Raw genomic sequence first — 24,662 nt, 5'->3', positions numbered from 1 at the left:
AAGGAAAAAAAGAGACTAAGAAGTAAAAGGAAAACAGAAACAGAAGTAGATAAATGATAACAAAGAAAGGAACAATAATTACGAATAGAAATTACAAGAACAGATTGGAGAAATGGGAAATAAATATTGCAGATAAAGAAATGTAGAAAACAAAGAAGCGGTGTCAGAATAAATATCAAGATAAAAATGGAGTAATATGAAAAAGGTGGAGGAGGAGGAGGAGGAGGAGGAGAATGACAAGACGGGGGAAATACAAAGGCTGAGGTAAAGAGAAAAGTTGGCAAAGCAAATAAGCAGAAGAGATGTCTAAAACGGGGGAAGAATAAAGAAGACAAACAAGTAGAGGAAGAAATTAAAAGGCAGTTGAACAGCGGGGTAAGAAGTAATGATATGTCGACATAGATTTTGAGTTAAGTGGACTACTTACATTTAGAAGATTGTAAAACACAACCTAAGTGCAGATGTACACAGGCGTTCATTAGAAATCACAGACAATTTTTAAATCCCAGTAAAATTTCATTCTTTCACGGCTGCTTTGGCATGTAAACAAATGGAATGCCAATATTGAATATTTGGTACGCCTCAACATGTTTAGCTGACATCCGCTGATGTTTACCTTCCACTCAAATCAATACTTAAGTTACAGCATTATTTCAATTTAAAAATATTTAATTATATTACATTTTAATTATTTTTATTTACTTCGCTTGTTAAATATAAAGTGACAGAGGATTCAATGAATTCTTATAATTAAGTGAAGTTTTTATACTGTACGTGACAGTTATTCTGAGCATGTTTGGGATTGTAAGGATGTTTGGAATTTTCTTTTCATTTCTGTCTTCATACTCCCCGCATTTAAATTTAACACGGCTGAGCCTTCTCGATAACTATTCCATAATTTCTTCTTCATTCTATACCGCCTAATCTCGATACAACAATACAATTGGTAGTAGAAACGATTCACACATCAATACGATGTGAATGAATTATTTGAAATTATAATGAATAAGCAACTACTCTTTCAGTGTGAAAAATTGTCTCGTTCGGAGATTTATATTATATACATATTATTATAATCAGAGAGATAGTGACTTGAGGTAAGTTATGACATGTTTAGACTTGAACATCACGTGACCATTTTGGTCATAGGTAATGAAAGTTAAAATAGAACCATCTGCCGCGTAACGTGAGTTACGAAAATTATTTATATCATTACAGAGAATTGAACTCATCTGAAATTAATACCACATTTAAATACTTCACAAACTGTGTTAAATTAACTATTCCTGTCTTTATACTCTCTGCCTTCTCGTTAATTAAGCTTACTTCATAATCGTTTCCTCATTCCATGAGATCTAGTCGCGAGACAACAAAGCAACTGATAGTCGAAAGATTCACACATCTATATGACGCCAATGAGTTGTCATTACAGAGAATTGAATTCATTCCAAAATCAATACTACAGTTAATTACGTCACAATTATACTACGTTGAATTAAGTAGCATATATTTGTCTTTATACTCCCCGCATTTATTAATTACGCCTATACGCGTACGAATAATATGAATTCATTAAGATTTCACTTTCATTTGTTCACCTTTTATCTTTTATCTCGGTTGGCTGGATTCGAAGTTAATTTGTTTTAACCTTCTGAGTCCAGAGAGTATAGTATACTATAATATACTTCATACATGATTATGATATAAGCTGTATGAGCTGAGACTCGAAGTATAGTATAATATACCTGCATTTGTGTCCTAACTGTAACCTACAGAATTTTTTCAGCATATTTCCTCATGTCAGTGATTTTATTTTGAAGTGTAAAATTATATTGACCTTTAAAAATAAAACAACAAATGTCTCAGGACTCGGGAGGTTTTAAATCTCAGATCTCGGGGAATTTTCCTGAAGAAGAAAAATTCCCTAGGTGTCTAGGCTGAAAATTTGTATGAATGCGATTGTGTCGGGTTATTAATTAACGAATCTTCAAAATAAAATGTAATTTATCAGGAATATTGCTGTTCAGAAACCTGAACACACATTTCAACGTCACATTATTGACAAGTAACGCCATCAGTGAGGAAAACCAGAAAGCACTCAGAGATGCTAGATAGTTAAAAATAAATAAATAAATCCTAGGCCTACTGTAAAATTAATAGTGCCACCATATTAACAGAAAATGTGACTAGATTTCTCGAATATTAAGCTCATAAACATTTCATGTTAAAAGTAACGTTCCATTTTTTAATTTGTTGTTAAGTTTATTTATTTACGTTTTAACTAGAGTCGGGCAGACTGCCTCATATTATCGCCCGTTCTCGGTTGCGTAATCACCGCAGTCTCGCCCAGTGCGCGAGTACCTAACGTAGCCAAATGACTCATTGATAGAGAACACGAGATTCTCTTGCTCCCGAGATTACCGATACTAGATCACTCCCGACAGTCTCGGACGTCTATGCGGGACTGTTGTACTGATAAGCAAGCAATATCGCTCGGGCCGTGCTCCTATAGGAAGCATTGGCTTATGCATTTCCCGGTTCTTTAAATATATATCATGTCGTAGCTCCTATAATACTTAATCAATCGCGCTGTAATTTTTTGGATTGATAGCTCAATGTCTAAGGAAAACATAGGAAAAAAATCGAACTGAAAATATTTTTTGGAAAGTGAGAAAAAAAATATTAACTTCGATGGAGATTGATGTGTTCAGAATAGACATTTGCAACTTCACCTTTCACCTTTGAAAACTTTTTTGTTTTTCACGTTAGATGGGGGGTCAAAGCGAGAGAAATGTTGAGAAAGGATGGAAATTACTTTTAAAAGTGATGGCCACTCAAAATTTTTACTGGTTCTCGAATAACTGCGAGTTAACCTGTTAGCGCACGACTCATGACTCAAACGTTTGTTCCGTAAAATTTGTACGGAACCTTTCAACGCATGAAAACTCGTTATTGGACGGATAGTATTAATTGATATTTTAATAAAGATAGTTGAAAATGAGGCTATATAGTCCAAGATGGTTTACACTTTATAGTAATTAGGCTATCTTTTATAGCAACTAAATAAAAAAATTGTTTGTAACACAATGATATGAAACATGAAAATATTAAAAGCTGGTTCACAATAAACCGAGAACGGAAACGGCAACGAGAACTAGAACGGAAATATTTTTAAAATAAATGTATTTAAAGGTAAGCATTCACAATTAACTATTCTGAATGCTCACATTTAATACTGTACATTTATTTTAACATTATTTCCGTTCTCGTTTCCGTTCCCGGTTTATTCTGAACCAGCCTATACTATAGAAAACTACACTTTCTATTGGTGTGCACGTTATAAATTATTGTTACAGAACAATCATTATCGTATTCTAGCCATGTTACAATATAAAATTATATAGGCCTATATGATTTACAATAATTATCCTATGTTATAGGAACGAGAATAACAAATTAAGAATTAATCAGATTTCTAATACTTGTACCTAATGATAACTTACAAGACAGTAATAAATAATAACCATCATAATAATCCTGATAATCATAATCTTAATCATCCTAATGATTACGATAATGATGATAACGGTAATACTACTAATAATAATGATATAATGATAATAATAATAATAATAATAATAATAATAATAATAATAATAATAATCGCTGTAGAGTAAACGGTTAGCACACCTGACTGTGAAACGATCGGCTTCCGGTTCGAATCTTGGTTGGGACAAGTTAAGACTGGTTCACAATAAACCGAGAACGGAAACGACAACGATAACGGAAATATTGTTAAAATAAATACATTTGAATGTGAGCATTCACAATTAACTTTCACGTTCCCGTTAATCTTCTCGTTAATTGTGAATGTTCACATTTAAATACATTTATTTTAACACTAGCTGTACCCGTGCGCTCCGCTGCACTTATTAGAAATAAATATAAAGTAATTACATAATTAAAATAGAACATTGGGTCCAGGGAACATTCGTGTTTGATAGAAGAATAAATCGTTTAATATGTTACTTAATTTAAATTGTATTTAAATAATTAAAATGCTATCATTTTGATCCAGAGACCACTCATTTGGTGCAAATATAACTCGTTTAACATTTTTCTAAATTAGTCTTGAATGCATCCTTTAATAAATCACTCCAAATTAATAGAGTTGATTGTGTAAAAATGTAAAAATTCACGATCTTCTATGCACTACTGCCATAGAACGAATAAATTTGTTTTTCTTCCTACTAAAAAATTTAATAGTTTGCACATAGCAGTTACGGAACAACGACGCTACAATCTGAGGCGGCGGTGGAAATGTATTGTTATTTTAAAACTCTTTTATATCCTTAAATATCAGAGCTATCAAAATTTTGCCTGGAATAAAACTTATCGAAAATCATTTTTGAAGAACCTTCTGTTATGTAACATTTTTCACAAAAATCAATAATAAGCGAGATATTTTGGTTTATTTAATTCAGGCACCCTTACAACCGCCCTTTTAAATAAAGTATTTTGAATGCTACATAGCCTAAAATCTAAGTTACAACGAACTTAATTTATATTCAAATTTTCACTGAAATCCATTCAGCCATTATCGCCTGAAAAGGTAACTAACATCCAGACAGACAGACAGACAGACAGACTTAAATATCAGTCCTATCAAAATTTTGCCTGGAATAAAACTTATCGGAAATCATTTTTAAAGAAAGTTTTGTTATGTAACATTTTTCACAAAAATCAATAATAAGCGAGATATTTCGGTTTATTTACTTCAGGCCCCCTTATAACCCCCCCTTTTAAATAAAGTATTTTGAATGCCATATAGCCTAAAATCTAAGTTACAACGAACTTAATTTATGTTCCAATTTTCATCGAAATCCGTTCAGCCATTATCGCGTGAAAAGGTAACAAACATCCAGACAGACAGACAGACAGATATACAAACAAAAATTTCAAAAAAGCGATTTTCGGTTTCAGGATAATTAATTAATTATATATGTTAGGACCAATTATTTTTGGAAAAGCGAAAATTACCAGAAAAATTTCGCTTACAGATTTATTATTAGTATAGATTATTTCTCGTTGTCGTTTCCGTTCCCGGTTTATTGTGAACCAGCCTTTACCTGGCTGAGGTTCCTCGCCTCAACCCATTGAGAGCAAATTCTGGGTAACTTTCGGCACTGGACCCTGGACTCATTTCGCTGGCATTATCATCTCATTCAGACGCTAGATAGCTATAGCAGTTGATAAAGCGTCGTAAAGTAACTAATTTAATAATAATAATAATAATAATAATAATAATAATAACCCTCATTTATTCTCTGTTGTTATGATAAAGCAAATATAAATTACACTCAGGAGGAAACGCAGAATAAATATGGGGGGGAAATGCCTGTTATTATTCGGTTGAGAAGCTTTTGTCACCCAGCCTGCTCTCAAAAAACTTGAAAGTTAGAATTTATAAAACAGTTACATTACCGGTTGTTCTGTATGGTGGTGAAATTTGGACTCTCACTTTGAGGAACAGAGGTTAAGGGTGTTCGAGAATAAGATTCTTAGGAAGATATTTGGGGCTAAGAGGGATGGAGAATGGAGGAAGTTGCACAACGTAGAACTGCACGCATTGTACTACACCTGACATAATTAGGAATATTAAATTCAGAGGTTTGAAATGGGCAGAACATCTAGCATGTATGGGCGAATCCAGAAATGGATATAGAGTGTTAGTTGGATGGCCGGAGGGAAAGGACGTTTGGAGAGGCAGAGACGTAGATGGGAAGATAATATAAAAATGGATATGATGGTAGAGACTGAATTAATCTTGCTCAGGTTAGAGACCGATGGGGGGGCTTATGTGAGAGCGGCAATGAACTTCCGGGTTCCTTAAAATGCATTTGTAAGTAATTATGATCAATTTGTGAAAGGATCTACTCTATTTCGTAATTCTGTCCTTCCTCTTGCAAAAGTGTTTCCATTTCACATGCAGCATTTTATCAGTTGGGAAACAAAAATATCTTTTGTCAGAGTCTTTGGTCCTTTATAATATAAATAAGTATTAATTATTTTATTTCGTCCTTACACAGCACAATAATTACCCATGCTGATGAAGATGCCGTTGCATAACAACCAAACATCCAGATGTGAACGCGCAATATAATAATACAGTCGTGTGTTATCCATTACTATAGCGTATACAAAACACTTCGAATGATTAAATATGCAATGTCAACGAAATGCTGATAGCGAGAAAGTATATCATAGCTCCAACCATAACGTGTTATTGTTTTAGACTAGCTTAGGATTAGGTAACGACTGAAAGTGCTGCATTATTTTGCTTCTCCAGAAAGGCAATAAGTAGTTCATTAAAATAGTGTGACTTCTGTAAGAATGTCGACAATCATAATGTGCTGTATTATTGCATACCACACTGCTGTGCCTTCTTAAATTACTTTATGAACATTAATATTTCAGAAAGAGTCACGAATTTCAGTGATGAGCGGCAATTAAGTCGGCAGTCAGTGTACGCATTTCGTAACGATAAGTCGGCCGTGCGATAACAGGCCGGGACCCGGTATTCCTCGTTCCCGAGAGTGCCAATCTCGAGATTACGATTCTCGGAACTGGCGTTATCGGCCAGCCAGTCTCGCCTACGAGACGAGCGGGAGTAAGAGGCTGTTTGCCCGACTCTAGTTTTAACATCTGTGGTTATATCGCGTAGCATCTTTGGGTATATCAGTAGGCCGTTTTTTACTATTTTTGACTTCCTTTTTCCATTGTTCTGTGTTATAGATGGCTTGTGTTCATGTAACTCATTTAGATTCTAATTAATGTTTATGACATTGGTGACTGAGGGGGTGATAGTCATGGTAAGTAAATTTCCAATTTGGCATTTGCCTTAGCAACGCATTTGCTTTTGTGACTGAGGAAACCCATGAAAAACCCTAGTCAGATTGGCCAGCCACGAGGTTTGTTGTTTTGTTATTTTCAGTTGATCATTTTATTTGCATAATTTTTAATATATCGATCTTACTAATAACAATAAATATATTTTACTATTCATTATGAAATATTATATAAAAATAAAAGCTTAGATGCATTATAGATACCGCCAGCCTATTTGATAGTATCGGCTCATATTCTTATCTGGAAATAGTACATTATCGATTGTTTTTCTAATATAGCCAACTTAATAAAATTAATTCTTTTTTTATATATTTCAATAATACGTAATGCCACTCCTTTCTTCAAACTTATTCATTATTCATTACAGTTTTTTATGCAAATATTTTCCCTGCATCTTTTAGTGTTTAAATACCCGCCATGGTGACTTGCAAACAAACAAACTTTGGTTCTCAATTATTCAAACAATAGGTATCGATAATTTAATTTATCGAACTGCTATTTCCGTTGACATTTTTAGGAGATATATTAACTGGCGGTACTATAATGCATCTGTTCCAAAATAAACAAGAACAATTAATGAAGTTGGCATTTAAACTAATCACATTTCGGATAATTCTTCATAATTAATAATGAATTCTGGCCCCGCCATGTTTCCTAGAGTCCTCGAAAAACGATATAAAAATTTACCGGGATTTCTAACGAGCACCAGTGTACTACTACAACAAGGGAAGAATGTTATCCCGAATCGTGTGGTTGTCACTGGGGATTGCTTGCTCCAGGCTGCGACATGTGCCGAGAGCTTGCGTTCATGCTCATAACATTGACTGGGTTTGACGTGAAACAGAGGCATCTTACGAATTACCTTAACAAAGCGGCACGGAATGCTGCAAAACCAAGAGAACAAAAATATATAACGTGAAACATATTATTCTTGCAAGCTTCGCAGCCAAGGAAACCATCACCACAAGCATTAGAGGTCCAGAGAACGGCATGCTATTGCAGACACCTACAGCGGTTCTCCGAAATAAGAAGACGCCGAAGAGGCGGAGGTGGGCTTGTTGTTGGACGATTGACACTTGCAGCACTGACTGCCCATCCTCAGCACCGCACCGGACACTCACGCACCAGGCACCTCGTATGCCTCACACCTCGCACCACCATCTCCTCGCTACAACTGCCTGCCTGCCGGCTCTCTGCCCACCCCAGCACTGAACCCGCGTCCGTGAACGGATATTTTTGTCGGTCTCCTAGCAACAGAGATAGAGAGAGAATCTCCACCAGCGACGCCATCTCTCTGCCTCCGTTTTCATTGCTTACATGGTGCTATTTGTGTTGTGAAGCCATCTTAAAAAGTCTGTCCCGGTATGTACTTTAAGGTCACAAAGTGAGCTATGCGGGCTACATACTGATAGGAGGCCCATACGTCTAGCCTCGCTTATAAGAGGGATTTCTTTTTGTTCGCTATAATTTCAATAATGCGAACAAAACCGGTCATTTCCAAAATAGTATTCTTTTTTCAGGAAGTAGAAAAAACTGTACTGAGCCTTCATTTTACCCCAAAGTGAACGATAATTTTGTGTCGTACATGTTAGGTACGTCCGTTGTTCTAATGGTGTCAAGAATCATGATTTTAGTCATTTTCTGTGCATTTTATAGACAAAAATATTTTGAAAATGTCCAGTTTTGTTTGGAAATATGAAGGAAATGTTCACTTTTGTTCGAAAAAAAGGTATTTGACATTTATAACAGTAAAACATACATATCTTCCTACATATTCGTTTTCATTCTACTGTACCATGGAAAAATGAATTATGTTATAACACATTTACAATAATTTTAATTAGCAATAAAATATTATCATTCTTGCACATAGAAGTGGAAATGACCGATTTTGAATGAATTGGTAATTGCAACACAAACTGAATGTTGGAAATGTCCGTTTTTGATATAAAAATTCAATTAAAATATTGGTATTAGTATGATATGGAGTTATCAGATTTTTTTTATTGAAAATACAGATTTTACCATACTGTTCCTCATGAAAATGAACGAGTTGGAATAAACACAGTTAGCCTAACATATTCAGAAAGATGCCTCTTTCAACATTACCGAAACCTAAACAACTCATTTTTTGTTTTCGGTGGAATTCACCGATTTCGTTCGCAACCTCCACAATTATTCACCTATCTCTTTAGTTTTTAGAAATGCCACTGGAAACAAATGTTTAACCTGTTGACAATGTTAAATTATGTCTTACATAAGAAAATTTTTCTCAAAAATTGTTGACATAGACAGCCAATTTTATTACAGCCTATGAACACATAACTTGACTTTATGCAGAAATAGTTTTTTTTTTTTATTTAGTTAATCGAGAAATAATTTGTTCCATATTCATATATTTTTTCAACGATTTTCAGTGCATTATCCCCTGTAACATCTCCAAAATTTAACAAATTGAAAGAAACATTGTTTCTATAATATGTAAAACATCCGAATAAACAATTCATGAAAATTTCAGCTTTTTAGGAAGGTTCGTTTTTGTATGAAAAGACTAAAATTACGGAAAATAAGCGTTAAAGTAACATATAGGCCTACATATATAACTCCCCGTGCTAAGAAAAACGAAAAGTTAACATGGATATAATTTCCGTATATATTAGCCAAATGTGATATGTCATTTTAAAGATAAAAAATAAAAGAATAAATTGAAAAAATAAAATAATATATAATTTTCCGCTAAAAATCAGTAAATTTATAAAAGATAAGGTTAAAATTAAAACTTGTGCATCTCTTCTCAGAAAATCGAAAAATTAAAATGGATATAATTTGAGTAAAGTAATATAGGCTGCCATTTTAAAGAGGGGAAAACCAAATAACATGTTGAAAAAAAAATGTTAATAGACATTTTCACTCAAAATCCAGTTCCGTTATCCCTTAAGAAGAACTGCGGACTACACTAAATTAGACAAGAAAAACATAGATATTTTGAATGGTTTGAAAATTGAAACCTATTTCAGAAAAAATTAAAAATTATAGACAGAAATGGAAATCTCATGTACTCAGAATGGCACCTGCAAGAATACCACGCCAAATAATAAACTGCCGTCCGTTGAAACGATGAATTGAGACAGTAACGGACCACTAGACCTAATAGATGATAGGAAGAAGAAGAAGAAGAACAAGAAGAAGAAGAACAACCAGTTTTTGGACATTTTTATCTATTCTTTAGGATAATTATTTTTCCTGTATTTTATTTTCGTGAAAGTTCTGCATATTCTTTTGTTATCTCTTATACTAAATAGACTATAAAACATCGGCATAATTTCTTATATTTTTTTCAATTTTCGCAGAAAAAAAAAGTTTTTTTATAACGTTAATCAATATATTTTTGTTTTATTTTTTTATTTTTTTTATTTTATTATTGTAAATATTTTTGTTTTATTACTATTATTATTATTATTATTATTATTATTATTATTATTATTAATGAATTAATTTGTATTACTACCTTTGTATCATCTCCTTCACGGATATTCTATTATTATTATTTTATTATTATTATTATTATTATTATTATTATTATTATTGTTATTATTATTGTTACTATTATTTCTAACATCAACTTTATTATTGATCTCTTTAAAATTTATGTAGACTACTGGACTGTACCCGAGCACGAGCAGATGCTCATTTCGGGTATATATTCATATGTATCATTTCAAATGTAAATTGTGAATAAATTTGAATTTGAATTTGTTTATTTTTACGTGTAATGTCTATATTCGATCTATAATAATATAAAAAATTAAGAATTTTGTTGAAAAGAAATTTGACTTCGGTTTCCATGGAAATAATTACATCGTAAATATAACATTGTATTATAAATACAGATACAATGAATCTAATTTAAACATTTAACTACACATTTTTCTCCTTTGCATTGAATAAAAGCTCTTTAGAAAAATCAAGCCAGTTCAGAGTTTATATGCAATGCCTTCTGTGTATCTCTATTATTTCTATTGTTTCTTAAGTGAAGTCCTCGTAACGCGATAATATTTCAAATCGATAGCGACTTCGACTCAGCATTTCTTTTGCAGTCCAGTGCAACTATACGTTTTATTCATTGCTGTATGTTATATTTTCTAGAGCTTGACTTTTTCTTTGTGTTCTATATTTCATAAATATTCAATACTCTGCTACGATATTCCTTTCATCTACAATTTCAGCCTCCGGCGTGGCTCAGTCGGTTAAGGCGCTTGCCTGCCGGTCTGAAGTTGCGTTCGGGCGCGGGTTCGATCCCCGCTTGGGCTGATTACCTGATTGGGTTGGGTTTTTTCCAAGGTTTTTCTCAACTGTTAAGCGAATGTCAGATAGGTAATCTATAGCGAATCCTCGGCCTCATCTCGCCAAATATCATCTCGCTATCGCCAATCTCATCAACGCTAAATAACCTAGTAGTTGATACAGCGTCGTTAAATAACCAACTAAAATAAATAAAAAAATCTACAATTTCTTCTTGTAATTTTAAGTTCTAGACGTTAAATTTATTTTATCATCCCTTTGTTTTCTAAATGTCGGTTTTGTTGTTTCAGTTTTAATTTCTTACAGTTGGCTCGCTCTTGTTACGAATGACGCAAACTTTTACCATGGCAACTGTCCCATCTTTGTTCTAACTTTTGTGAAGATACCCTTTGTACGCACTAGAGGTCTCCAGCTTATAAAAATATATTTGTTCTGAGGCGCCTGATTAGATCCTTTCTCTTAATGATTTTTTTTTAAGAACAGCCAGTGAAAAATTCAAATGATAAATGCGGTATTCGTCAGAACTAGGGAGGCAGACTGAGTGGTCTATTTTAAGGCAGAATTCCTGAATTCGTTTCGAATGTTACACTGTAAACATTCACAATTTTCATTTTAAAACCGACCAGCTGACTGAAATTCTGGGCTAGCGAGAAAAGAATGCATGTTTTTAGACACTATACCTTATACAAAACAATAAAAATTATTATAAAACGAAACAATTGGATTTAATTAATGATGTGGCTTGCAATTCAAATTATTTTATCTTGTGTTTCGGATTTTAATTTAATTTCAACTTTATTTTGTAAGAAGAAACTGATGAAGAAGTAGTATTTGTATACTGCAAGATGGGTCTAAGTGGATTATGAAGATTGTTTAGTAACAAATTTTAATAGATTGTTTACACTAGCATTTTCTTACGATAAACTCACAGTGACTCAAGAAATGATACTATGAAACTATTCTCAACGGTTAGGGGAAACTCGGCTAATTCCGCAGTACAGGTAATTCTACAGTAGTGCATATATGATATTACTGCGGCTTTACAATAGCGTGAACGTAAGTTTTGAGAGGCTGTCAACAGGAGGCATGTCCTCTGCAGTGCTATAGAAAAAATCAAGGATATTGGTCGACACCTCTGTCGGCAATACAGTGAAACATCGAAAGTTGGCTGTTTTTCGTGTTTTGCTACACAGTTGTGAAGAAAGTGAGCATTGTTACATATAAATTATTCCTTTTATGTTACTTTCATAATGTATTTCATATTTATTTACGACTGCGGAATTAGCCAAGTCCTATTGCGGATTTATCCGCACTGTTGTGGAATTACCCGAGTTGTTCTTTTTCAACTGTAATGTATGTACAACTAAATATATTTGCATTTTAATAGGTCTCTTTATCTCATTTGGTAATGAAAGGTTTCGTCCATGTCTACATACCTTGATAATATTTTTCAATAAACATTTTGATAAAAATATGATAGATTTACTTCTTAATATTGCGGAATTAGCCGAGTCTCCCCTACATCTTATTGACGGATAGGTTAAAGTTTCACGGAAGAAAGATATGAGATAAGAACTTCTCTAGCGAACATTCTTATGTTAGCCTAATGGCTCTATGTTTGGGTTTATATTTCTTTATTTATTTTATTTTATTTTGCTAATAGTTGTAACATAAAATATAGTATATACAGAAAAAATTTTAGCTCACTCCTGAAAGAGTACAACTCATGCTCAGGGGCGGATTCCTGATTTTAAATTAAGAAGTACGTATATAATACAATAGTAGGCCTACAGTAGTATGCATTTATTGTACAAGTGAGAAAACAAAAGAATGTAGCAGACAATACAAAAACAGATAAAGTTAAAAAGAAATTTAAAACTAAAAATGAGGGACAACCTCCGTGGTCTGGTGGTCAGCATGCTGGTTTCCAGAGCTGGAAGTTCCGGGTTCGATTCCCAGGCTCAGCTCTCGGAGAACTTTCCTTGAAGAAGAAAGGTTCTGTGGATGTCTAGAGTCTGGAAATTTGTATGAACGTGAATGTGATTGCAAGTGTGTCGTTTTATTAATTAACCAATCTTCAAACTATGAAATAATAATATATCAGGCCTGTCGCTGAGCAGAAACCTGAATTTAAGCTTCAAAGTCAAAGTTGACAAGCAACGCCATCAGCACAACCATAAAGCGCTACCAAATGCTAGAGTCAGTTAACAATGATTTTTAAAAATGAATAAAAATGAAGAACCCGAAAGAAAATATAATGCTACGTAGGAGAAATTTGGAAAACCACGTAAAATGAATGGTTCAGAAGAAGATATTTAATTTCATTTAGTGTTCTGCCCTAGGGCAACTCTTTCATTGCAAACCCAGCTTTCTCCAATTTTTCCTATTTTCTGCCTTCCTCTATGTTTCCTCATATGATCCATATATCTTAATGTCGTCTATCATCTGATATCTTCTTCTGTCCCGAACTCTTTTCTCGTTCACCATTCCTTTCAGTAGACAGTTTCTTCTCAGCCTATGACCCAACCAATTCCTTTTCCTCTTTCTGATCAGTTTCAGCATCATTCTTTCTTCACCCACTCTTTCATTTCTGTCTGTACACTTCAAACGTTCCATTCTTCTCCATAATCACATTTCAAATTCTTCTTATCGGTTCTCTTTACTTCATCGTAATGTCCACGTTTCTGCCCCATACAATGTCACACTCCATACAAAGCATTTCACTAGTCTCTTCCTTAGTTCTTTCTCCAGAGGTCCGCAGAAGATGTTCCTTTTTCTATTAAAAGCTTCCTTGGCCATTACAAGCATTAAATTCATTCAGATTTAGTCCTGAACAGCAGCTTTTGGTGACTATTCCAACATACGGGTTTGCTTTCATATCTTCTTTTTGAATGGAGCTTATTTTTACGTCTACATTACAGTGCAAAGAAATCTCACCATGTTGAATATCGTTAGAATCTTAAATCATACAGCGGTAAAGAAATAGGTCGACCAAGAAAGAGGTAGGCGGATCAAAAATGCTGGAAGACGTAACGGACTTTCTAACTTACTAGTGCGTCATGTAGGAGAAAATGAAAAAGAAGACATTCCATGTCTGAACGCAGCTAGCAATATCGTTAATGTTGTGCGTGCACACGTGACTCCATCTCACCGTGAACTTGGTGTCAGCCGGGTGACAATTTTAGACTGTATATTTAGCATAGTTTAGACGTCATAGGAGAGTGAAACTAATAGTTTAAAGCGGAGGAGACAGAATTTCACATTTGACTTCTAGCTACAAAATATCAATTCCATAAATTAAATTTTTACAGCCCTAAAGATAAGCTTGCCAGGAATTTCTCATAAAAATAAGGAAAGAAGACAGAGAACGGACAATGGAAAGTTTTCTTTTCTCAATCGTACTATCAGGGACTGGAATGCTTTACCTGCAGACTTACTAAAGGCTTTACCAACAACCAAAAACGTATTTAAAAATAGGCTTAAGGACTTTACTAATAGACGATAATTATACACAGTATGTGAAGGATGTAAATTATATTTTGTTATTGAAGTGAAGAATTATGTTGTGTTAGTGATGTTGTGTCAGTGAAGTGTGTTGTGTCAGTGAAACGTGTTCCTGTCAGTGAAGCTTTATAGTTTATAGTGGCAGTGCAAAGTATTTGAACAGTGAAATGTTTTTGAAGTGTTAGTGAAATCAGGATAGAATCAGTGAAATGTGTCGTAGTTCCAGTGCAGTGAGTGAGTTGACAGCGAAATGAGTGTAAAGTTGAAAGGTACTTGTGCAGATATGAACATATCATACTCGTGGGTTTTAGTTCGAACTTAGATTTAAGATACAAATTAGATTTATTTTAAATGTTATTTTAAGTGATAGTGCTTCATTTAATTTAGGATATTTCCTATTATTATTATTATTATTATTATTATTATTATTATTATTATTATTATTATTATTATTATTGTTATTATTATTATTATAATTATTATTATTATTATTATTATAAATTATTGTTAGTATTAATTATTGGTATTATTAAGTGTATTTTAATTAACAAGTTTATTATTGTCATTATTGAGTGTAATTAGTTACCACTGCCACCGGGTATTACCCATTGCAGTGTGAATAAATACATACATACACTTTTACTACAGACTATTTTTCATGAGGTAATTTAAGTTAGAAGTTACTGTATAACGTAATAAGAAAGACAAAAACAAGAGATTTAACCAAAAATAAAAAGAACATATTGCCTTTAAGCAATGTTATTTATGTCAGTTCATTTATTTCACTTGAGAGTACTTTGAACTTATCTTTTTGTCTAATAGTAGCCTACTTTTCGTACAGAGTTCATTCATGTTTGCTAATTTAAAAATCAAACACTTAGAAACATTTATACAAACAAAAACAATAATTTAATATGCAATTTCGAAAAGGGCTCATATTCAATTTTTTGGCTTATCGGTTTTTTCACTGATATGTATGTATTTATTTACACTGCAAGTGGGTAAGCACCCAGTGGCAGTGGTATATACAATATAAACAATACACAATAAAATGATAAGCAATACACAATAAAATTTACAATACACAATACAATTTTACAATACATATACAATTTTATACACAATACAATAAGAATACACAACACAATTTAACACAATAATAATAAAACATAAATAAAATACCTAATTTTACAATACAACCTACATAATTATGTACAGGCCCTATATAAGTTTCAATAGTCTTTCACTTTACTCTCATCTCATTCCCTGTAGTGGCACCATGACGCATTTCACTGACACTCTCTAACACATTTCACTGACACTATAGAACACATTTCATTGACGCTATAAATTATCACTGATCGGAACTGTTCACTGCACTGTAAAACCATAACTTCACTGACTCACCTCGCTTCACTGATACAACAGTTCAAATAAGTCAAATAATTACATCCTTATGCATACTTATAAACAGAACTACATTTAAAGTAAACATTTCTAGTCTAAGGCCCTCTTACACGCTATTTTTAAATAATTTACAATTCAAACCAAGGAAGTAACTCGTCAGGCTAGATAAATACATGTCACCTTAAAAAAAATTAAATGTTAAATGTCACCTTAATTTTAATTTGCACTTTATACACATCTTTTTAAGCTATTCTTGAATCTCCTTAAGGAAGTACAGACCTCAAAGACCGCTGCAGGTAGGTCATTCCATTCATTTATAGTTCTATTTAAAAATGAGAATTTACCTACATCCGTTTTCTGTTTCCTACATTTGATTTTAAAATTTGTACCCTAATTACGTCTACACATAGTTTTGTTCGAAAAGGGCACATTACTAATATACGCCACTGTCAGAAATGCTTCCAATAACAATTGAATCGGGGATTACACAAACAACACATGTCAATACGCCACACACAGTGACATGTGTTGTTTCTGCAATCCCCGATTCAATTGTGAGAAAGGCACAGTATGTCAATCTCATGGAAAAATTCAAATTCCAAGCGAAAATTTGACATAATACAAATAAAAACAGAAGAGATAATCGCCTTCAAAAAATGGTTTCACCTCAACTTTAAAGCAAAATCCCTTTCTGTGAGAAGCTATGGAAAACAAGTACCAAAGGACCAGAAAGTAACATTTCGGTTATCTTCGTTCTATGAATTTGTATTCACCCCAGAAAAACCAGGTGAAGTGATTGCAAAAAAATACTGCAAAATAAAAGGTCGTTGCGCTCCACTATCTAACAACACAGACTACCCATGTTATAATGGCAGTTCAAACAACGAAAATAGCAGACATTGCAAAAGTGGATAAGTACATACCTTCAGAATTCAAAGAGTTTTATTTACTATTTTACTAGGAAATATTGCAGTTGTCATCTACGGCGTCCTGTCATGCCAAAAGAGTAGTTCTGATTGAAATTTTGTATGTTATTTTTCTTGAAATACTCATTGTCATCTAATATTTGTCAATGAATACAAATGATATGTTTTTCTGTATATTATACCTTGTGTTCTCTCACTCTGAGAGAGGAACATAGGTTCAGGGTCTTTGAGAATAAGGTGCTTAGGAAAATATTTGGAGCTAAGCGGGATGAAGTTACAGGAGAATGGAGAAAGTTACACAACACGGAACTGCACCATTGTATTCTTCACCTGACATAATTAGGAACATTAAATCCAGACGTTTGAGATGGGCAGGGCATGTAGCACGTATGGGCGAATCCAGAAATGCATATAGAGTGTTAGTTGGGAGACCGGAGGGAAAAAGACCTTTAGGGAGGCCGAGACGTAGATGGGAGGATAATATTAAAATGGATTTGAGGGAGGTGGGGTATGATGATAGAGACTGGATTAATCTTGCACAGGATAGGGACCGCTGGCGGGCTTATATGAGGGCGGCAATGAACCTTCGGGTTCCTTAAAAGCCATTTGTAAGTAAGTAAGTAAATTATTATACCTTGTGTTATTGTCTTAATCATTTTTGTTTTTAAATTATCGATTATTGCATGAATACCGCTTTGTTTTATTTTGCATTTTATTGTTAAATTCTGTTCCATGCTGTAGCATCGTAATATAAAGAATCATATCTAGGATACGCGTTACGGAATGAACAACGGTTCGAGTTCTCATGGAGAAGGAATTTTCTTATGAAATTTCGGCCAGTACATGAGACGATAGTTAACGAAATCCGGTTTCAAAAACCAGCTATAACGGCTGAGGGAGGGGTCATTGTGTTGACCACACGATACCTCTGTACCGTTTGGATGATCGTTTACCTCTGCTAAGACATGTGGACATGAGGCTAACAGCCGGCTGTTCGACCTTGCCCTACATGCTACAGATTGGATTGTTACGTTTTATCACTGAGGATGTTTTTTTTTTTTTTACTCTTTAACATGTTTGTTGTTTTTTATTTTTAGTTATTAAGGATATGATTAAGGGTTTCTTTTGTAAGTAAAATACAAATCAAAATATAAATGAGTTTCCGGATGCAGATAACGTTAGTTGCTTACTAGATAACATTTGTCACCTTTTTTATTTTAATTATTGTATTCCATAGATCTTACATTAATACTGAAGCTTTAAGATGTGGAACAAGTCAAAATTTTACAAGATTACAATTTTTTGGCGAGATGTAGTGAAATGAGGCCGAGAATTCGCCACAGATTACCTGGCATTTGCTTTATGGTTGGGGAAAATCTCGGAAAAACCCAACCGGGTAATCAGACCAAACGGGGGTGAAGTGAGGTGAGGCCGAGGACTCGACATAGATCACCCGGCATCCGCCACAGTGCTGGGGAAAACCTCGGAAGAAACCAACCAATCAGCCCAACAGGATATTATTTGCAAGTAGGTTACACAACACTCTACAGATGACAGCACTCGTATGTTTTGGCATGTGCAGCATCTAGCGGAGAATTTTTGAATCAAGGGGTCCCGGTTTTGATTCCCGGCTAAACCCAAGAATTTTTTCAAGGATATAGTGTGTGGAACAGGGTCCATCAAGTTTCGTGACTGAAAAATTAGGGAGTGATGATATTTTCTAAACTCCGGTTAAAGAAAACTAAGCCAACTACACCTACAGGAATCGCGGCAATGACCATGCAGGAACCCATCCCCTATTGGAAGTTACGCCGCTGACTACCAGATGGCAGACGCTCGGCTCGGACCTGTCCTTTGCTGTGCTCTTTCTTTCCATCAAATGAAGGAAAAATAACCTTGCCCAAACCCTTGGATTTCGAAATCTTCATTGAAATTAACGAAGGAGCTAGATAATATCTATTTTTTCTCCACGTGAATGAGACACTTGAACAAGAGTTGAATCATGGAAGTGACGTGTCACATTAAAAAAGTTCCGCAATCTTCCAAGTCTGCCAAGAGATCTTGGCTCACGATATCTGTGACGAAGATATGAGTCTGTTGTGGTAACGAGAATCTTCATCAAAATCTTTTATGAAATACACGGCAAGACAGTCGCCTAGTAACGAAGTCTGAAGGACATTTTGTGGATGAACACACATGCATTCTTCATATCTTTTTGACTGAAATTAGAGTAGCTAATCTGAACTGAAGATACAAAGGACCGATTTCACCAAACATACTTAACTTTAATCGTCACTTAAAGGAACAATGCATTTCACCAACACAGATTGTGCTTTAAGGTCTCATTAAACTGCATGTAAGTTAATTGGTCAGTGTTTGGTCATTTAAATAATTAAACCTGCATTAGCGACGATAATTTTTATAATGGCGAAGACAATGATGGATTTGATATTTGAAGATGCTGATTTCTTATTTGGAGGTGATTTCTAACCAAGGTGGGCGAGGATAATTTCCCAAAGAGAAGATTATATATATATAGTACACTAGACGAAAAAAAAGACTTTAAAATGCGGTTTAGGTTAAGTAAAATATCATAAATTGATATTCTGAATAGTACAGAAGGTGATTTAGAATGTTCAAGTGATAGCATCAACTGATAGTACTTCATATTTAAATTATATACATATTTATTGAAGACACGTTTAATCAATCTTCGGTTGCGTCAATCACAGCAACTAAAGTCATATGAATAACAAATTCATTACGCAATATTATATATTAAGGCATTAGAATAGTAACTAACACACTCTATATATTAATATTTTGAGACTATTCTTTTTATAATTGTTACTAAACTCATCTTCTATCATATCACCACATGTAATATAGTTTATACTTGTAAAGCTAATGTTGAAAAAACTGATTGACGTCAAAACCATTTAACATTTTCTCTTGATGATTTAGTTAATTTTTAGGTTAAGCCTATGTTGCAAAGATTAAACACTCCAGTAATAAATGTTTCTCAGTTTATGATATTTTATTGTTGTAAAATAACAAATGAACTCACTAAGTACCTACATAGATAGGGAATTTTTTACATGAAAATTTTACTCTGACATCACTCATGTTACCATGGAAACAGAACTGTAAGATTAACTACGTTGTTTTCTACGCGGTCCGTCCCGCTCCACTCTCAGTTTTTATGCGCCTTGAGATTTTTCACATGGCCATTCAAAACTCTCTTAAGTTCTTTCAACGGAACGAAGAAATGGAGTGAGAAAAGTGACCAAGAAGCTTACTGTATAGCTCACGCAAATCCACAAATCCCCTTGGAAGAACGCGTGATCGCGTACCTTTTAATTATTTCTCCTCCCATTTGCTCCTCTTTCGTAGCGTCAATCCATACAATCCATCTCGCTTCATTATCGAATTATTGGATAGGATGTACTTATCCAGCCTGTGGTTGTTTTTATTTTGTCCTTAAATCCATCCTTACCTAACGTAATAATTGAGGCACTGAGATCAAAAGCGGGACTAGTCATTCAGAGAAAACACACAAAAAAACTTCACAAACTGCATTGTGTTTGTTTTAATCCCCTGTTTTGGTAACTTATTCTTATCTTGCATTTTGTCACATCCGATTGTCTCACAAGAAATTAGTTTGTTACAGAAGACGGAAAATATAGCAAAATAGGCTTGAAAACTTCTGATATGTTCCCTTTTCTATCTAAAGAAACAAACTTTCGTAAAAAGATAATACATTAATTAAAAATGACAACCAGTTTCGCTATTATATTATACTGTATATATATTCTTATATTCTCCTGAGTTCTAGGAGTATAGTATACTATACCACAGTCTAGTAGGCCTATATACAGTCACGAAGCTTGAGTTGTGAGGGTACTAGGAACAATAGAATATGCCGGTACTATTTCGCATTGTCTGTGATTAGGCGATAGTAGCGATCCTAGTGGTTAGCAACTATCTGAGCTATGGGAGCATATTCCCTACGTATTGAGCTTCGTGACTGTATATACTAGACTGTGATTATACTATACTATACTATACTATACTATAGTATCCGCAGTTGTGCTCGTGCGTGGGTTCGATTCCCGCTTGAGCTGATTATTTGGTTGATTTTGTCCGAGGTTTCCCCAAACTGTAAGGAGAATTTCAGGTAATCTATGACGAATTCTCGGCCTCATCTCGCCAAATACCATCTCGCTATCACCAATCCCATCGACGCTAAATAACTTAGTAATGGATACAGCGTCGTTAAATAACCAAATAAAAAAAAGAAGATTGTTCTTTGCAGCACTCGACTCATTGCATAAAAACATTCAAGTTGGAAGTACAATGCGCGCCGCTCGTGTTACAAGAATTGAGAGCGCCTGTCGGAAAGATACCCTGCGTGCCAGACGATTTGTCTGCTCAAATCTCAAAAGATCATCCGCGGATGGAAACTTCATCCGTCAACAAACTGTCTGAAATATAATTAGGGCATAACATGTGATGAAGATATTGACTTTATATAAATATAAACCGTCTTTCATTGTACATTTCGGTCAGGAACATACCACAATGTGCCGTTTTAGTTTCGGCACACTATCTTCCTTTCTTTCTTTTCTTTTTTTCTTTATTCTTGTTGTTTTCTTTTTATTATTAGTAACCCTTACTGTTCATATGTGGCTTCCTTTCCCTCCATTTTTAGTCTTTCTTCCTCCTGCAGATAGCTTGTTTTATTTCCGCCATTCTTGGTCTCCCTTTTCTCACGTATAAGGAGCGAATTTAGTTATCACGTGACAGGGGCTTTGATTTTCATTGGCCATTTTTGCTTTCATTTTTTCTTTAGCGTCGGTTTTCCTGGGGGAGAATTTCGACACGTTAGTTTGGGGGGAGACTCTCGTGGAGTAAGGTTGGACGACAGCTGTGGAGAGCTGTGGGTTGGTGTAACGGCTATCCGTGTTGGGATCACGGATAACCCAGTTCGGGAGGGACGTGGACTGCTGTAGTCTGGGATCGAATGGGGTTTGTGACTTACTACAGGCAGAAACGTAGCCGAGCTGCGGTGAAGAATGCTGTGTGATTATGGAGGCGTGAGTGTTGAAGAGAGACCATTGTTGTTGTGGTTTCGAGACTGGCCTACCAGGAATCATAACAGGTTTTTAATAAGTCAGTAAGGTTAAGTTTGGTGTCATTAGTAGAAAGATTTTTTCTTTGTACCACTTTACCAAAGAGATAGTCGACCCTATCATACCTTTCGACGGCAGGGTAATACTTAATTGTTTAAGTATTGTTTGCTTATTATTTATAACAACTATTCAAAGCAGACAGAGGCCCAACGTTGCAACAACGCCGCGCCTGTCAGTACGAACAATGAATGTTGTGGTTTACCTGAGCTCTTCAAGGCATTGGCTATCGTAACGGCTTAAAAATAAACACGCCCGTCGCCATACACCACAGCTTAGCAATAGCGTGGGCCGAAGTTCAGTGCCTCTTTGAGAATCGTTACTGTTCGCTAAAAAAAAAGTAACTGATAAAGAAATTACTTGACAATTGATCTCAGGCACTTACGACAGCTTATAGATCGTCGTTACGTAAACGGCATGTAAGGTTAGCGTTAATATTCTCGATGGAAGAAGAATTCTCAGTATCCAATAGTGATTTTGGACATTTTAGAATTAATTCAGATTCCATCATCAAAATCTTTTCACTCAAGATCTGACGAATCGCCTACTGGATCTAGCACGTCTCGCTAGTCCAAATAACTGGACACTAATACTGTATTCTATCCTATGACTGAGGTTCTGGCTGATATGTACAGTAGTGGCAAAAAAACCGGACCGACCCTTGTAGCTGATTTCAGAGTCACAGATTCAAATTTTGCTAGTTACAAAACACATCCATCTTGTATAATTAATCGTAACAATGAAATTTATTTAATTTGTTCGATTCTTACTGTCTTTTGTTTCCTTCAGTGCCTAAAACTTACAGACGAAAAAACTTTGAGAGTTTTATTTTCATCTGGCATCAATATTACATTTCTACCTCTATTCGGCAAAGATAACTGCGTATTTTTACATCAAATAGCAATACATACCTGGCTTCATTATCCATATTGAAATTACCACAGTTTGACACAATACACAGCACAAGATTCTTTTGTATCAGCTACAAGGGTCAGTACGGTTTTTTTACCACTACTGTACATCTATTATTTATCAAGCAGTACATCTCACTTGACGAACTGACAGAGGAAGAACAATTGTTTGTATACATCTGAAGTCTGACTAGTGTAATATGTAGTTAGTCGGCGATGTATGCAAAGGAGGGGGAAATGAACTGACCACCCTACCCATTATCTCCTGGCCTAGTTGCCTAATAAGTGGTGCCTTCTTGGTTTCCCTTGTGAGGTACAGACTTGTCTTCGATCAGTTGACTAAACAACAACAACAATACTGTATTCATTCATACTTTTCTGTACAAGGGCAGGTCTTTCACTGCAAACCCAGCAGTCTATTGTAAAATATTCTCTTGTAAATATGACGTTCCATCACATATTTATGTAGTACTCTAAAAAATTTAAATAGTGTATTTTGGAAATTAATCTCACTCATGCGTCAAGCTGAAAATCTCAAGAAAGGGGAAAAAGCAAGCAAATTTACCCCCCGCCACAAACCGTACAACCGAGATGATACAAATTAATCCCATCCGATCTTTACAGTCTTATTAAGTACACAGATGATGCCTTTCTTGGAAATAATGAAGCCACGTTCTTTACAGGCTTCTATTATTTTCACTTAACTGTACTTGGCATCGGAAAGGATCGTAATGAACCCATCCCAGAAAGGCTCGATTTTCTTGGGCATTGCTGCTGTAAGACACAGTGCACTCTGACTATGAGATCACTCACTACTGGTCTGTCACCTCTCGCCACAGTTCAGCTGTCGTGTGACTGCTGATGCACATGACGTCATTCAAAAGTCTTTTCCAGAGATCGAAAACAATCCTCTTTAAAATCAACTAGAAAATATTACAACCGAAGTGCTTTCAATGCACTGTTTGTATAATACACAATTCAAGCTAAATTTTAGAACCTGTCTCGACATAAGGTTCTTGAAAAATACTGCATCCAGCTCATAGGCGGAGTTATGGGGGGACGACAGGGGGAAGCACTGCCCCCCCCCAAACTTATCTGAACTCTTTTTTTTATATTAACGTTAGAAAATATTGAATTCAAAAGATCTTTTTTTGCTTTTGTCTATGATAACGTTTCTATGCTTAAATTGATGAATTAATATCTTCAGATCATGTGTATGGACTATAATATTTATTTTAAATTTTTAATGTATAAGAATTGCTATTGACGTGAATATGTTGGGAGAAAAACCACAAACGATTAGGGAAAACACGGGAATTTTACTTGAAGCAAGTAAAGCGATAGGTTTGGAAGTAAATCCGGAAAAGACAAAGTACGTATATGATTATGACTCGTGACCAGAATATTGTACGAAATGGAAATATAAAAATTGGAGATTTATCCTTCGAAGAGGTGGAAAAATTCAAATACCTGCGAGCAACAGTAACAAATATAAATGATACTCGGGAGGAAAT

The 24,662-nt window shown here is 34.6% G+C and overlaps 1 protein-coding gene across 5 annotated transcripts in view; it reads right to left on the bottom strand.

Moving 5' to 3' along the window:
• Positions 1-24,662, bottom strand: part of LOC138702989 (titin homolog) — a 914,774-nt gene that overhangs the window by 853,313 nt on the left and 36,799 nt on the right. The window contains exon 1 of one of the 5 annotated variants that reach the window (XM_069830461.1): positions 7,920-8,116. The exons of 3 other annotated variants lie outside the window; for them this stretch is intronic. In XM_069830461.1, coding sequence (XP_069686562.1) covers positions 7,920-8,005 — 86 coding nt within the window. In that variant the 5' untranslated portion in view covers positions 8,006-8,116. Of the gene's footprint in view, positions 1-7,771; positions 7,849-7,919; positions 8,117-24,662 lie in introns of those variants that run through there. One more of the 5 variants, XM_069830462.1, reaches the window with a different exon arrangement.

This window comes from Periplaneta americana, chromosome 7 (genome assembly GCF_040183065.1).
Source record: "Periplaneta americana isolate PAMFEO1 chromosome 7, P.americana_PAMFEO1_priV1, whole genome shotgun sequence".
In the NCBI taxonomy this organism is placed as follows: Eukaryota; Metazoa; Arthropoda; class Insecta; order Blattodea; family Blattidae; genus Periplaneta; species Periplaneta americana.
Note: the sequence above shows the minus strand (reverse complement) of the source record. Positions and strands in the feature narration are given on the sequence as shown.